The following is a 17570-nucleotide window of genomic DNA, read 5'->3' as shown; positions in this document are numbered from 1 at the left end:
TGTTCCTGGGGGAGCAGGTGGGTTGGCTCAGACAGGGAGCTGTGTGCTGAGTTACTTATGTCAGTGTGGCTAGGCTAAGCTTTAAGACTGAACATGTCTTACCTGGAAAAAAGGTAAAATTAATCATTTAATGAAGTAAAATATAACTGTACAAACACCATTTCTCCCCAGCTCTCTGCTCACAGGGTGTGCAATGCCTCAGCAGAACACACTGAGCATCGTTTCTGTAATAAGCCCCATCCTAAGGAAACCCTAAAAGTGGAGTTTGAAAGGATGGCACGTAAAGACACGGCGGAACTCTATAACCATTAACTGTATAAAAAGATTTTCAACTGCAGTAGTGAATACAGAAGTTTTCCTGGTTTCAGAATTGGTTTAGGTAAAATATTTTCCAAACAACTATTCCTTCTGTTACTGATTTGTATTTATGGTGTGTGATGATGGTTTTAGCTTCATTTCCCCCACACACACTTTTTTCCCCCCCAGAGATGTATGTGTGTGAGGAGAAATACGGGAAGGAAGGAAAGCTGGAGGAAGGGAACAGAGAAAAGATGCAAATGGCCAAGATATAAATTATGCTGAGATATGAAGGTATTCCTGGTTAAACATCCTTTGTCAAAAATAGAGTCAGGAATGCTAAGATGGTGGCAGGGTATGAATGCTCAGCAGCTGCATCCACACAATAGGCTATAACTTGTCTCTGTCAATATTGCCATTTAAAATATCCTTGTTCGTCGTTGCCGTGAGACCTCACCATTTGTGAAATAAGGATAACAGCTCGGGATTTAAGCTCCCAAACTGCTGCCTGCAGGACTACGCCAGGCGACAACATCTGATCCCCCAGCATGGATGTGCTGAGGTAGGATGGCCCATTTTCTTCAAAAAGAAAGCAAGCAACATTACCTTCCGGACTCACCTTAGCCTAACTCATCAGCCTAATTTAGGGCTGGATTTACATCAGAAAGCCTAAATTCTATTTTAGCTTTTACAGACAACTTTAGCTTTTTAATTTTATCTTTCAGCTTGTATCTTACTTCAGTCCAACACTTCTCCTTTTGGTGGTGTGTCCTCTTCCCAAGTTCAGATTGGGAAGAGACCCGGTCTGTCTAACCATCCGGGACCCCACAGAGCCAACCTGAATTTGTTGCACCTAGAGAGTTCTTTCGGCTGTGATCTGGAGCAGTTTGGTCAAAGAACGGCAGGGAACATAAACATTGCCAATGTCAGGGCACAGCCCTCAGGGGCACTGCAGTGACAAAAACTGCCTTTGAAGCTCCAACGTGTCTGTAGAAGGACAAAAATACAGTCCACTGGCCTGTTCTGCTCTACAAGTCCCTGTCATCAGTCCAGCTTTGGGCTACAGGCTGAGGTGGTCATTATAAAGTGTTTGGTCTGTGCAAAAACATCAACTGTAGTTTCTTCATCCCTTGACTCAGCACCATCTTTCAGGCCAGGGTTCCCTTCTGAAGATACTCAATATTGTATCTGAAGATACTCAGCATAGAATTCTCCTCGTTTATTATTTATCTTTAGCTGTTCCCTGTATTCCCTGTTTATTGTAAAGACTGTAAGTAAATAGGGAGAGCAATATTACAGACACGGATATAGAGAGACTCCAGCTCCACAGTGCCACTGGTTGGCACGGCACCATCTTCCACATCAGAGGACATGCACGTGGTGCACAGCCCCATCCCTACACGCTCCAGTACTAGAATCTCACAGAAAACCATTCCCAGGCTGTAATAAAGTTCAGTTGTCAAATCTGTGAACTTGCACTGAATTCTAGTTAAATAAGAGAGACAGGCAGAAAACACAGGCATGGTTTTGGGCACAGCTAAACTTTGAAATCTAGTGGTATCTCATCACGTCTGATTTTAGAAGGGGTCCTAAAAGCCACTGGAAAACTTTCAGAGACCAACAATGAAACCTAAGAAGATGCAACTAAATCTATTTTAAAATTCACAACTGCTGTCCACATTTCTAACCCCTTGCCACAGATCCAGGGCTTGATCCTACAAAAATTCACAGATGTGACTCGGTCACTGTGAGTGACCCACTGAAACTTTCAGAACTACTGGAACTGCATTTCCCTGTGGACCTGTGTCACGTCCCTAGGCTAAGACCTGGGTGACTTGGCACGAAGCCCAGCAGAGACACTTCACCCAGACCTTGGCTCAGAATGATATCCAAAGGTAAGGTACAGTTTGCTTGAAGCCACTTCAGGCCTTCCCAATCCAGGGGCAAATCAGTCACCTGAAGGGTGCCACAATCTTTATCGCAAGTCAAAAAACCCCAGAAGCTAGAGGCATTCCTCTAGTATAGCAAATCCCAACCACATCCGTCTGTCTTACCCAATCGACGCCTGCACTAATGACATGTAAGTGCAGTGAAGTGGGAGTTACTACAGGAGATTGCACCTCCAGAGCACCTGACAATAAAGCAACCTCCCTCTACCAATTTCATTAACATTAAGGCGAAACAGGTCAGCATAGCAGTTTCCTTAATACAGAAGTGCACCCGGCATTTCAGTCCAGGTTCTTTGGCAGATTATTATTTAAGAAAGAAAAAACACAGATGCATATCTAATATTTTAAAGTCTAATTTAAAAATCTGTTTAGAATTTTTCTAGTTAGCGAAAATGATGTATTAGTGACCAATCTTGCGATAAATCTCGCTTTTCAAAAGGTGATCTGTAAATTCAAGAAAAAAAAAATCTATTCAGAAGGGACAGTAAACATTAAAATTAAGGCAATTACTCTTGTTGGCCTTATTTTTAAAATTGGTAAAATACAGCAGAAGGATGAGAAGAGGAAAACAAGCCAGCCAGGAAGGACAATAGCAAACAAGCAGCAGGAAAAGCTGCCCAGAACAAATGCTTTTTTAAAGGCATACGTAGTGCATATGCATGCACATAAACATGTCAATCTTCAAAGTAATCCCACAATGCGTGTAAAAGCCTACCATAGCATACAGATAGCGAAGGAGCCAGCATAGCGTGGAAGGCCCTCGCTTTACGCAGGCACAGGCAGCGCTGCACACTCTGCGTTCCCTGGGACCTCTGTCCCTCTGCTGCTCGGATAATCACTGCAGGCGGAATCCGTTCCAAAGTAGCCTCTCCCCAAAACAGCTATTGTAGCTATACGAACATGGAGGAAGCAAGATTAAAACTCCAGAATTAAGGCTAAGGAGCCTACATACACTGCGGCAGGGGAGCCGTGAATGTTTTCCATCATGAACTATTCAATGGGGAGCTTGAACAACGTGCTCCTGCTCCCCACTGCTCAGCCTTAAACCCCACAGTCCCCAGAAGTGGCATTGTTCGGAAGGTCTTTTAGGAAACTTTCTGTCTGCCTTCCACTCCCAGGAAGGAGATACATACCCACGTGCTCAAATATATATAAATGCCTATGCACACATGTGTGAAACAGTCCAGCAGGACATCCAGAACAGTGGAATTCGGCTCTTTTTTAACTGCTCATATTGATTGGACTTGGACTTGATAACTTCCACACTAGCTCGGTCATCTCAGATACTTAAGCCTGGTGCCTATAGCGTCTCGCATATATCTTGTTGTCTCTCTCTTCCTCTGCTAATTTAGTAAATCTAAAAAAAAGACTGTGTTTTTCTACATGCTCTTAAGGGTTTAGATTATTCTAACTCTTTGCCTCAAACAGATCCCCTTACTATAAATATTTGAAGGTTCAGAAGGGTCATCTTTCTAAAGGGAACCTGCTTCTAAGAGGACAACAAATGGAAAAAACAGCTCTCCTGCAGACTTTGGATCAGCAACCTCAAATCTATTCAGCCAAGAACTTTAAACGTTGCAAGAATGACCTGAAGGAAAATTAAGTAATGGGAAGTATTTTCTCATTCAGGAGCTCAGGGCCAATTTCTTCAAAAGTAGTTAATTTTACTAAGTAGTAAAAGTACAAAGTGAGTCCATGGGATTTTCAAAAGCACATTATTAATATCTGCTTAACTCCCCACTGAAATAGGTAGCTACACAAATGCATGATATTATTACTGAAATTTGCTCTGCTGTAACTCAAAAAAACCCTAGTATATGAGAGGTTCCAGCTATTTTTTTTAATTTTGCACTTAACACCTGACACTGAGTTTTACACTTACATTTTTGCATAGTGTGAATGCAAATCTGAAGATTTGGAAAGTTTTGGGATCTCGTATTTTATGATGAAGCTGGTGAACGCATGTTTCATTAGTGCCCAACACCTGACATTAATGAGAGGCTGAGATCTTCGCTCAAGCAGGTCCAAATCTAGCAATGGTCAAGCAGGCAAAAAATATGGTACGCTGATATTGTGGAAATTGTTTAAATAAGAAAAATGCCTGAAGTAACTGGGAATAGATTTCACAATAAACAGAGGATGGCAATAATATCTTTGGCTGACTATGCTTTAAATCTAGTACTTCTATGTTATCGCTTCTCAGTGCGAACATTGCTAGGTTTGTGGAGAGCAAATAGAGCCCTGTTTTCAACATGCGCAACAGAAGGGGTTATTGTGTCGGTTCTGGGTATCAGTACGTAAATCTGTCATGTCAGATTTAACATACAGGCAGCCGCTGTGGAATTAAAATAAGAGTTCTTTACACCTTCTTGTATTTCATGGCTGATCATTTTAAGAAACAAAACCTATACTGTTGTCTCTGCTATTGAACGCTGACACTGCTTTTTCTTTCACTCTGGACAGATGAATTGTAACTACATGGTCATTCAAACCAAGCACTGGGCACCATGGGGAAAAGGCTAAACTAACGCAGAAATGAAAGTGGGGAGCTGAAAACAGAAATGTGATGGGTTTCCCCTCTATTTCACACGCAGTTTAAACCTCAGGAATCACTGCAGACAGTACTGAGTGTGGATTTCTTCTTGCATGTGAAGAACTGTCATTTTCAAGTTAAATTCGTTCCTATGCAGAAGTTAAAAGGTGCTTTCTATTAAAGCTCGTCTACATCTACATCAAAATAGGACTTTAAATCCCCCCAAAAGCTGTATCCTGTACATAATAAAATCCGTATCTGGAAGAGTATTTCTGTCTAAAAAGAATGTGTAATTTTATCATACTGTTTCACAATGAGAGACTTCAATCTTCAGCTGCGTTTTAAGAATAGTGAAGAAAAAAATCTAATATTCCTCATAGTTCCTACTCACAACTTACTAGGGAAAAAAATTAGTAGATTTCTTGCATCAATATCAGGATGTACAAGTTATGTATGTACATCTAGCCCTAGGACATCATTTACAGGACAATAGATAAATGAGTTTTCGAACCTCATCTTGATTTTACAAGATTTGTTTTGACCTTAATTTGTGACCTGCTAATAGTCTGTTTATTAAAGTTTAAAGTGCCCTTGTAAAAAGTACTTTAAACAAACTGTAGCTAAGCCAACCTCCACAACATTGGGGGGGGGGGAAACCACGAAACAAGCAAATTCTAATTTCACAATTTGAATTTTCCCCCCTCAAACCTTTGTTTTACAACCCACACCTACCTTGCTAGTTGCCTACAGTTTCCATGGTTTCTGTTTTCTTTTCTCCCAAAAAGCATTTTTAATAATCATTAATGAACTGGAAACACACTGGGCAGGAAACAAGAAATTCCCCTGTTAAACCACAATAGTATTCATATTTAATGTATTGTATCAACCAGGATTTTTTGTTTTAAAGAGAAAAACATCATAAAACTTCAGCTTGATGGCTCAGTCCTTAATAAAAGTAACAGGAGTTCAGTATCCAACTCTCATTTATGCCATTGAAAATCTTGTGTAACGCGGATCCTGAAGGATTTATTCTGATGTTTTAGAGAGCGAAAGAAAACAGATGAGGATCGCCAAGCGTGGATTTCCCCGCAGGACCCCATCCCCAAGGCAGGCTGCAGCTGGGAGCCCAGCGGCACCGCTCGCCTCCCCGGGGCCAGCTCCCGGCGCGGTCCAGGGGCAGGGAAACCTTAACACGGCAGGTACGTCATCAAACGTCGTATTCGGGCCAAAGCAGAGAGCAATAAGGAGATTTTGCCAGGAAGGTAAACCAGGGCAATTAGGTCCTGCTTCAGGTCCTGTTTAGGCAAGGGGAGATGAAATACAGCCCATCCCGTTCTTGTGTTCAGCCTGCCACGGAGCTGCTGACCGATACTGCCGATAGGTGTAATTGTTGGCTTCGTACTGGTAGCAGCTTTTTTTATTGGTAGCAGCAATTTAGTTTTTAGTTATCAAAGCTTTTACAATGAAAGCTCTTGGGAACGCACTGCTGTAGACATCTCCCACTAGCTGATTATTGGAGAGTTGAGTGGAAAAGCGAGGGATTCCTGAAGTCCTGCATGGTTCATGTTACTGGAGGAAGCCAAGAAACATTACAGCTTCTGGAGACACAGTCTAGGCTATTACATGCAAGAAAATATACAGCAAATACTTTGAATATGATTCAACAGAATATATCGGTAGCCTTACCCATAAAAATGTATAAGAAGTCTTTCTCTACCAACCCTACTAATAATGTGTTTTGTTTTGTTTTTAAATGATAGTTTGACAGTCTATTGTCCATGAAACGGCAGGGATTACTGATTTTGCTCCATTTACCTACCCACCGCTTGCATGGCACTTCAGCCTTTCCGTTAGCTGTGCCCAGGATAAACGCAGACTAAACTACCTCGTGTTTCTAGACTTACTCTTCTGAAGCTTTGTTCCAAAGGTAGCATCCCCCCAGACCTGAGAAACATCTCCACCCAACCAAGTTTTGCCTCAGCAAAACCTTTCAGTTCGCCTGGGTAAAGTGATTTTGCCCACTCCGAGATATCAAATAGCTTCCACTGAAAATTCTTTTAGTACCGATAATAGAAACGAAATTTCATTACTATGGCAAGGCAAGAACACAGCGTGCAAAGACAAAACAGGACTATTAGCTCAATCTTTTTGCCTCTTCTGCATTATGACAGATACTTTGCCATTTCAATCTAATCTACAAAATTGCTACCAATTACTGTGTTCCTGACACATTTAAAAATTGTCTTATTTCTTATGAGTAGCCACAGATATTTATGGATATATTCCCTTGTGAACTGCATTGTGCCTCCTAACTGCTGGTTCTATTTCAGTTTCCCTATTTTTTTCCCCCAATTTGTTACATTTTGCTCTTTTCTCTTTTTGCTACCTTTATTTCTCTTCATGGGAAAAAATATTTAGGGCATCCAAAAAATCTTAGGAAACATCTCAAAGAACAGTTGTTTAGGTACTTTAACCCACACAATTTGCCCATGATGTTTTCATTTCTGGGAAACCAATCCTATAAATTACCAAATACCTGCATTCCTGAATATAACTGTATTCTCTTATACATGACAAATGAAGTTATATCATGTTTATGTATATCTAGACAATTAATCTTTCCTTCAATGATCAAAGTCATTTATCTGCAAAAATATACAACTTTGGAAGGTTATAACAACTTATATATTTGAAAATCAGCAGGAGTCCTTCAGGACGTGTTTAAACGGCAGTCCCCCCCAGTAATACTGTTGTTTATCCACGCTGAAGACAGTCAGGAGGACTTAAAGATTTTCACTTACTATTTAATGTTATGGTTACTTACATATTGACTAGTGCTCCATTTAGTGGTTTGTGGCAGAATCCCCTAGACACCTGTATCTGATCTGCAGGGATTCCTGTCCCAGGCTGCGATGCTCTGAAGTAGGCAGCGGGAATTTTCACTTCACGTACTGTGCCCCTCTGACTCTTCCTACCTTCAGCAATTACATGATTCATCCCCCAGGTTTAGAGGTTTCAACTCCTCTAACACTGATAAAGTGACCATAAGTATCCAACGCTGCCTGACGTCAGCTCGGTGTGTCAGTGCAGCTCTCCCTTTGCGCTTGGGGAGGTGGTTGTTACACAATTTTCATTGATTTAATGCCCAAACCCCACAATATACACTGTTGAAGTATGTGCAGATGAATAAGGCAAAGAAAACCCAGTGGCTAACAATCCTGCCCTGCCCTGAAATGCAAAAGAAAGGTTTCATAATTCCTGATGTAACCCCCACATTCAAGGTTACCGATGAGCTGTGTAATCTAACGCGACGAGCAGCATCGCTGCCCGTGCAAGTATCAGCTACTGGAGCAGGGAGGAGGCCAGCTCAGGTCTCCTTAAAAATGCCAGGAGCTCTGGCCAGCCTGCGGTGACAGGTTCGGCACAGGAGGCGGCCAGGCGTGCGCAAGGGGACCTCCGCAGATGGACGCAGAGGGAAACAGCTGCAGATACGTGTTAGGTTAGAGATGCGCTGGGGCTACCTCATTATACAGGCCCAATTTCACTTAAACGCACCGCGTACATAAGCTGACAACACAAAGCAGCACAGACCTGCAGAATTAGATGTTTTCAATGCCCGGGGCAGGGGAGCTGGGTGGCAGCTCCGGATTTCAGCTGCAAGGGCGAGGGAAGCTCGACCTCCTCGCCTGCTTCCTCGGCCAGGGTGCTGGAGCTCAGCCTGCGGGCGCTTTCCCCTGCCCCAAGAGATCCTCTTCCCCCGCCTCCCCATTTTCCATTTTAAATTGCATTTCAGCCTGACTTCCCTGCAAGTGCACCTCAAGTCTTCAAAGGGATTGATGGGGTTGGGTTTTTTTTTTTTTTGTCAAAGCCTGAGCAATTCCGCATTCAGGAGAATACAGTACATTCAGCAGTAGAAGCTGAAACTGTTTTTAAGGGCACTTTACGAAGAAGAAAAGCTGAGGGAGACGGACAGATACTAGAATCTGCTGAAGAAATCAAAGTTCCCGTTTTCTTCTCTTCCCTGTCCCCCCAGTCCTCTGAAGCTTTCAGCTTATACTGTAATTTGTAAAAAGTTCAGTGTTCATGTTACAATATGAAGGGGACAGTGCCAAAACCTGCAATCTTGTATCATTGGATTTACCTATTCTTAGTAAGTCGAAGAATCCAGACAAATGCATTCCTCAGGGGGCCAAACAACAGGTTCAAATGACATTTAAAATAATTGCTTTTTCTATTAGCAACTACCATAGAAATTCCTTATCTAATGCAATTAATACCAAAAATAAATGCTGCACGCACACTCACATACTGAAATTGTCAAGGAAAATTCAGCTGAAGTCTGAAATTACAAAAACAAATCTGAAATGGGAAAATTAGATGCTCGTTTGCAATCTATGTATTTGAGAGAAAATTCATGACTGATTTCTTGCCCTGGTTTCTTTTTCTAAAAGAAAATTCTTTTAGAAAAGTTGAAGGGAAAATGTCGCAGCTGGGATCAGATATCCAGGCACACAGCTCTAGCTAAGGCATGGTTTAGCTATCTGCATGCTTTAAGGAGCAGAACAACATTGTTCTGCCACAGCCAACAAAACAGAGCTGAACAAAAAAAGCCTTTCTGATGTACTGTAATGACAGGCCACCACAGAGAAGCAGTGATTTCATGGTCTAGATTTCTCACAGGTCAGAAACACTGAAGATGTTGGCACTGAGATTCAGAAGTAGATTCATTATCAAACAGGGAAGCAGAAGAATCAGGCCAGTCCTTTGTTCACTGAAGCTCGGTGTCAGGGTGACATGACCATAATTTCTCTAGATGAAGTCAATACTGCCGCTTTATACTCTGTAGTAGTTATTTCTGTCCAGCAGAAGAAATCATTGATCCAAAGCATTAAATCCAAGCAGATCTGGAAGATCGCTTTACCTGACAGTATTCAAAAATACTCAAGATATACCCAACTATTTTCCGAGCATACAAGAATCAGTCCTTGTTTCTTAGGGGACGGATTTAGAATCGGTGCCCTATAAAGCACCATTAAAGTACAGATTCAGACTGTGGACTCATTCCTATGGTAAAATATAAGGTGCATACTTGCTGATAGTAATAAGTAAGTGAAATATTTAATGTTACAAATGCTGGGTGATTTGGAAATTTAAGCCATTTTCCCTTTTGTGCAAAGCGACTACATAAAGTAGTCGGACCATAATTTTTCATCTCTGTTCATAACTCTGCTAGTGCCCATGCAGAATTACTGTAACTACAACAATGGACTTGGGGTTTTTTTGGGGGGGTAGGTGGGGGTGTCTGCAATTCTTCTCACCCTCTCACCCTGTGACTTCAAAAGTGTCATTGACTGTGACGTACTGGGAGGTGTCACAAGCAGGACACTCTCTCTACCCCTCTCTTCACACAATGTTCATACTGATGAAGCCCCGCAGCACCGCCAAGTTACCCCCAGCAGCTTTTGTTCTTAACAGGAGCTCTTCTACTTTTTTTTTTTTTTTTTGGTAAAGTCTACCTCCAAATATTATTGATTATATTCTAGTACTTGATAAAGTGAGCTTTTGCATACACAGGATGACCGTTTACTTTAAGGGCAGAAAAGGAACAGGATGTAATTCTACAAGTAAGGTGACCACCAATACTTTCCCAACACTGCTAGCTTGTGTATCAACACCAAGACAGTCCTGCAATTCTAATGCACGATATCCAAGATTATTTGGTGTATGTATTTTAGGTGTTGCTTCTGTGCCATTTTGCTCAGTACAACCCGGTCTTCCTCCTCCTAGGATGTATGGCAATACAATCTGTATGTCCTGTCCAGTTGAAGAGAGACAATTATCCCTCAAACTCCTCGCCCAAGAAATTTAACAACATCATGCCACTTAAAGTATCATTAATGCCTTTTGGTATTGACACTATAGAAGATACAAATAAATTTGCCTGTCTTTATTTCTTGGTTTATTTTAAAACTATGCACACCGAATTCTGCTCCATAATCTTTCCAGCACACCAAACCCCATCTTTTTGGCCTCTCCTTTTTCCACAGAAGAATGCTTAGTTTGCCTGAAATACATGAAAGAGAAGTATGTGGTCACACGATGATCTGTATTGCTTAAATATAAGGCAGCAAGTGTATCGCAGCTGCCAGTTCCCAAGATACAGTTTCCATGGAGAATAATTTGTACTAATGTCTAAAATAAAGGGGCATGAAAACCCAGAGGCAGTGAAGCAACAAAACATATAGATAAGGGAAGAATTAGCTCTAGACTTAAACGCGCTGCAGAATCTCTTACATGAAGGAGGTGTCTTACTCTAACGCCTGGTTTAGTAAAGCGCATCACACGAGTAAGTCTTCATCTGCCTTTTGAGTATGGGCTTCACCGCCAGTGAATTCAAAGGGGGCAGCAGCGCTAGTTCCAAAGATTTTCTAGCTTCAAAGTTTTACTGCGTTAGTTACCACAGCACCCCAGTCTAAGTGTCAGAGATGCAAGGAAAAACAAAACAAAACAAGTATGAAACTAAATTATGTAAGTACATTGAGTAAGCCCGAAATTGTACAGTTTCACAAATACAATTTTTTACATTTTGTTTTTATTTGCTGCTCTCAATCTGTAGAGACCATTGACGTCTTCACAAAAGATACTGTCCAGTGCCTTGAGTGAGCTTTACAAACTTACAGAGATTCTGGACAACTCATATGGGAAACGCAGGTATACTGTTGTCACCTATCACCACACCAAGAAGCTTGCTTAGCGTATCATCACCAAAGAGTATCTCCAGCTAATAACAGTTGAAAGTCTCCGCCGATAATGCTGAAACACATTACACATGGTGTAAAGGGCATGAAAAAACAACTCTCTTTTTTTCACATCAAATTTCATCAGTCCAACCATTCTAGAAGGAACACAAGAAATACAGTCTATTTGTACTGCTCTGTCACCTGCCCTTCTTCAATCTGCCACCTTGTTGCTTCTTTCTTTAATGGGAAGAGCCTGATGACCAGCCCAGACAACAGAAGTAAACTCAAGCATGGCTTTCTTGGCTAATGCGTTCAGTCATTTTCAAGCCATGGTTCTGGGATTCACCAGCCACTTTTTGTGGATTCTCAGAAGAGGACCCAGAAAAGCAGGTTCATACACACTATGAAACAATCATTTTCAGCATCATAATCTATGTCACTTTTGGTTTCCTTACGATCAGTAGCTTTTCTTCTAAATCTCGTTTCCTTTTTTAAAGCATTTTCTCCTAACAGTGGTCGCTACGCGTCTTCTGTCACTACCTTTAGTCTACGCAACTCAAACTCTCATCAGTTCGGTGGTTTCCTTAAGATGTAGCTCAGTTGAAGAGAAAAAACAGAAACAGGAGAAAGACACTTCCTGCACTTTGGGTGTAGATACTAACATTTCCGCATGCATCTAGGTCGCATTCACACGGGTATGTTTGTGTTTGTATTTGAGTTGTTTTCTCACAACCTATTAGAGACACTAAGTGGGCACTCCACTGCAGAGGTAGGCAGATGTTTTCAACAACTGTCAATTTAAGTAAAAAAAAAAAAAAATTTCTGATTACAGAAATGCGTTCGAAACAGAAATGAGGGAAGTGCTAAAAGCTACGTTGAGTGAATTCCTTATGAAGACCACAGAGAAGCAGAGATCAATATGAGTCTGCAGTGGATGTGCAGCACTTCAGTTAGGAGTTTAAACATGCCGTTGGAAAATGCAACGTTCGCTACCAACACAGGACAACTGTAAATAATTTGTTGCTTCAGCTGTTAAGGCTTTCGTTTTTTTCTGGTTCTGCCCTTTCAATTCCTCTATCCCCTCCCACATACTGCTATTTTTATATATAGCCAACACTACCAGATGTCACTGTCATCTGCCACCAATACACCACCACCCTTTTCTGACGAGGTTTTTGCTACTTCTAATCTTTAGGTTATATCTAAGGTTTCTGGCATTAGGAAAGCTAGGAAGTAGAGAAAGAGGTGTTAAAAAACAAAGTCTGAACTAAGACTCCATAAATGTAAACAGTTCTTCCATCATGTTATTAGTTTACACGATAAACTAAGCTAAATAAGCTAAGGGAAACTAAACCATATACACCGATCTCTCTCTCTCTCTCAAAAAAGATAAACAAAAATACGATTAATGAAAAGGATACCGTTACCCTGCTATGGGACAGGATTTTGTTATGTTTTTAGCAATAGAAAATGTGTATAATTTGAAAGACTGATAAGGTTTGTGGAAGGTGGAAAAGGTGATTTGACTTGACACGTGACTCCAGTGTTCCCAGTCCCAAAGAACAGTGTCTGTCAGAATGATATATACCACGGACAAAATATAAATACAAACAAAAAAAAAGAAATATAAACAAGTTTGCAGATGGAAAGAGGAATTAGGGAAACATCTCTGGGCTGCAGAGGGACGCATGAATAAAAACCCTTACAAGATGCCTTTTTCAAATATTTCTCCAATTACCAGTGCATAAATGACCAAACCAATGGCCCACTGGCTCAACATATAAAAATAATTCATTAAGACAATGATGCTCGAAGGGACAGGTTTATTACATCTCCTACACCTTTTCGTTTCCGAGCCGGTGACCAAAGCAATAATGAAAACCTTAATCCAGAAAACATTTACAGTAAATTTAGTTTCAGGTTCTGAAATGAAAAACACAATGTATTTGTGCTGTTAATTAAAACACTATTTGATTCTCCTCCCTTCTCACACCCCGGGTGATCCTCTAACCTTGCAATGGCATTTTCCATACAGTAATGCTTAAAAAACTACACTAAACACAACATAATCCTAAATAATAATTCATTTTTAATTACATGGTATAGAATACCTTGCAAACAAAAGACACTCATTAAGATTTACTGACAGGTACTGTATTTTTGGGCAACCCTGGAACAAACCAGAAGAAAAAGCAAAGAATTATTCTATAACCATGAAGGAAAGAAACACCCACCTAGATGTAGAGGATTCATACGGCAAAACTTAAACTAAAGAAAAAATCCACACTTACAGCAGATTTTTTTTTTAATTCTTAGTGCAAGAAACATAACCAAGTTAATCACAGAATCAGTACTAATTAAGAATATGGAAAATTCTCCTATACAGAGGTAGAGTCCAGTGCACAAGGCTAAAACGATATTCAATAGTCTGAACAAGACTGAGCCAGGTTTTACGGAATCCACTTTTTAAAGTATCAGACTGTATGTACATACATACAATAAATAGACTATACAATCTTTAAAGTAGTTTAATAAACTTCACAAAAATTATAGTAGATGCATTGAGATCTTTACATAATCCAAAGTTCATATCTCTATCACCCAGAAATGGATAAAACCAATATTCCTGATATCAAGTTAAATGGAAAATAGTTTAGCAAAGTGTTGATAAATCAAAATATTTTACATATTTTAAAGCCTAAATTTCTGCTTATAAAGGATGAATTTCAAATGCTCTGAAAATGTTCCTTTTGATACTATCTGTAAAGAGGTTTCAAATGCTGTAATTTGCATTTGTATTGTTATAAACACTTTCCTTACATTCCATGTTCAAGGGAAAAATGGACTTGGATACTCACAGTTCTGATGCATTGGCACAACAAGAAGTGATGAGAATTAGATTATTTTAAAGGCCCAAAGGACATCAGGAGAATTTATGGACAAAACCTTCATGTCTCAAACTACACAAATCACATTAGAAAGTTAACAGAAAACTGTTTGGTATTACTACTTCAATCCTGTCAGTGCCTCTCCACCCGGAGGCATCCGATTAGCATTGCACTGGAAGTCAAGTGTGCATCTCTGGGCCCCTAGGTTTGCTACAAGCCCATAGGGCTTAATAAAACAAATACGGAATCTTTATGGTTTACCACAGTAGTGCATAAATCAGGGACATCTGTTGCCATTCATTTCAGTGACAGTTGCAAAGAAAGGATTTCAGGGAACTGAGAGTTTTCAGCTGTATCTTTCTAAACTGTGCAAAAAAGAAAAATGGGGAAAAAAATCACCCTGGGGCATTATAAAGCAAATATGCTTATACGGACAAGTTATTTTCTATAAAAGGTTCTTACAAATTCCAAGGGGGCAACAACTAGTGACAACAACAGAAGAGCTTAATAATCAGAATTGAAAGTTATGTTCACAGTTCGGTTACTTTTAATTTCTATAAGCACCTACGCTGAAAAATACGAGGGTTTATTTTAGCTTCAAAATCGAATCTACTTGTGACAAATACCTTGTTAAGATTTCCATTCTGCTCTTCTACAGGCCTTCTCACTGGAACAATTTTTTTAATTTTTTTTTTTTATTTTATACAAACAGACTCACTTTGATTTAAAGTAAACATATAAAAATTGAGAATATTGCTTGCAACAATGGACCTGGAGGTGAAGGAATGAACTAGTCAGGCCATACAAAAAAACAAATTTCCCTCAAAATGAATTCTGCTAAACTTCTAATGCTATGAAAATCTGCAAAAAGGATCACAAGATCTGTTGCAAATTTCAGAGATTTGGCCCAGGTCTTATCATCACCATCTGAATACTTTAATAACTGTATCTTTATATTAAGGAAAAATAAATGATTCCAAAAACTCAGGAAGGCACACGCACCCAAGTATACTATAAATAAAACACATCATGAAATTACGAAGATCTTCTGATCCCTGTACACACTTTTGGTTCAGCACTATGGTCAAGTTCTCTCTTTTGAAATACAATAAAAGGCATACAAGAAATATAACATATGCATAATAATTATGAAGAATAATGCTAATAAGACAGCTTACAGAGAAAGTGCAGTGAAAAAACCCAACGCTATTTATTCAGGGGCTTGTGCTACTGTAAATACAGACTTCGTATTTGCTGCTGTGCAAGGGGAAGAATTTATCCTGGGAAGCAGCAATGAGGAATGCAAAAAACAACAAAAATTAAAAAGATATTAAGAGAAACCTTTAGGATGGAACTCTCCCAACTTCATTCCTCTAGTGCACAGTCATCTGACTACATGGTTTGTTTTCATGCTGCCATTTCTCTTCATAAGTACAGCATATTAGAAAATGGCACAGTTCTTAAATATTTTTCTGCCTCTACTTCATTTTTTTGTTTCTTCTTCCAAGCACCTGATCTGCTGTTTCCTCATAAAAGGGTAAAGCTGTTAGCAAAAGTGAGAAAAAAAAATCGTTGCCCATCTTCTCTCCCGAACACTGATTTCTCCATTTCTCCTTCCACTAGGTATTTTACTCGTGTGCTACACAATGGGGAGGCACTGTAAAGGCAGCTTGACAGATTTAAAAATAAAAAAAATTAAAAGTCTTTTTTCTTTAGCCCCCCGCCTCCAGCCCACCCCCCAAAAAATGGATGGATGAAACAGTACGTCCGTAGGAATATTCCAGTCTCCTCTGTTAGGAGATAATAGCAGGGGACCATCTAACCACAGTCAGATTGTCAGCACTGACTGACCGTTTCTTTGCAGCTTTCCTGAAGTCCTTATATTTATCTTCACACAAGCGGGAAATGGCCTGCAAGACAAAAGAATGAAAAAACCTCAATTGCACTGACAACAGCTGTACAAGTAAAATAAAACTAAATGCAGATTTCTATAGGTAGAATTACAAAAAGTCACTTAATTAAGCAAAACACATGAAGAGCTTCTCCCCAAATCCTCTCTCTCATTTCATTAATCTTTAAACAAAGAAACACACTGACACTGCACTGCCCACCACAGCTGCTTTTGAAGGACTCAGCGTATTCCAAGCCTCTTCTTTACAGATTAACCATCACAAATCTCATCGAGGTAGCTGACAATGCTTACCCACTGCCACATGGTAACTCACATATAGCACTTCATTGGTGAAAAATCGTGGAAAATTTAATAAAACAATTGTAGAAATTGCAAATATATTTGGAGAATTTATAAAAAGAATGGCTCAATTTTTTTATTTCCTAAAAAGCCTTGTAGTAATTATATTTTTCTCTACTGATAAATGGTCTGGCAGAATACTCGCCCTGCTTTGCTTACAGAGCTGATGTTTACTTGCCTTTCAGAAGGAGATGGTGATTTTCTGTGTGATCAGGCTATCTTATATGGTGCCAGTGGGAAACGTAACTCATATTTAATTTGCATTAAAAATACATAGGAATGTTAAAAACCTTTTCAAGAGAGAGAGAAACATTATTCAAATGTCGACTCCTATTATACTATATTGGAGTTAACGTCTTATGTTTCTTCTACTGTTTTTAGCCAAGTTTAAAACAAATATTTATTATGGACCTCATATGCACAAATACACTGTGCCCTAAAATATTGTGTATTAGAGTTCATATGGTTGGGACAGGCTATGGTTGGCATCAGTAGGGATGTTAACTCTGGCGATCAAACACGCAGAACTGCAGAGAAAGCTCACTGCAAGGAGTACTCAAGGTCAAATTAAAAAATAAGATGAACTAAACCAGTATTTTTATTTACTCAGGAATGCTTTTAAGTGGTGTCTTAAGATAGGATGTTTAATAAACAGTACTGTACTAACAAAACCAGTGCAAGTGTTTGATTATAAAACAAGGCAATACAAATAAACAGCCTGACTCCACTGATCATCACTTTCTTTTTTGATCTTTACTGATATAGCACAGCAAGTTGTAGCAGTGAAGAGTACTTTAATTTTAATAGTCCTGCAAAGACCAGATGCAGGTATGACAGAAGCACACAACTCATACATCTGAGAGCAAGTTCACCTAACGCTTTGGTCAAGCCAGCCATAAAACATGGTTAAAT

The 17570-nt window shown here is 39.7% G+C and overlaps 1 protein-coding gene across 2 annotated transcripts in view; it reads right to left on the bottom strand.

Annotated features, from left to right (window-relative positions):
* Positions 1–13325: 13325 nt before the first annotated feature.
* Positions 13326–17570, bottom strand: part of CCNY (cyclin Y) — a 126875-nt gene continuing 122630 nt past the window's right edge. For both annotated transcript variants that reach the window (XM_075144084.1, XM_075144085.1), the window contains one exon: positions 13326–16317. In XM_075144084.1, coding sequence (XP_075000185.1) covers positions 16201–16317 — 117 coding nt within the window. In that variant the 3' untranslated portion in view covers positions 13326–16200. The remainder of the gene's footprint in view (positions 16318–17570) is intronic.

Source organism: Calonectris borealis, chromosome 2 (assembly GCF_964195595.1).
Source record: "Calonectris borealis chromosome 2, bCalBor7.hap1.2, whole genome shotgun sequence".
Lineage (NCBI taxonomy): Eukaryota > Metazoa > Chordata > Aves > Procellariiformes > Procellariidae > Calonectris > Calonectris borealis.
The sequence above is the reverse complement of the archived record's forward strand: the minus strand, read 5'-3'. Positions and strand labels throughout refer to the sequence as shown.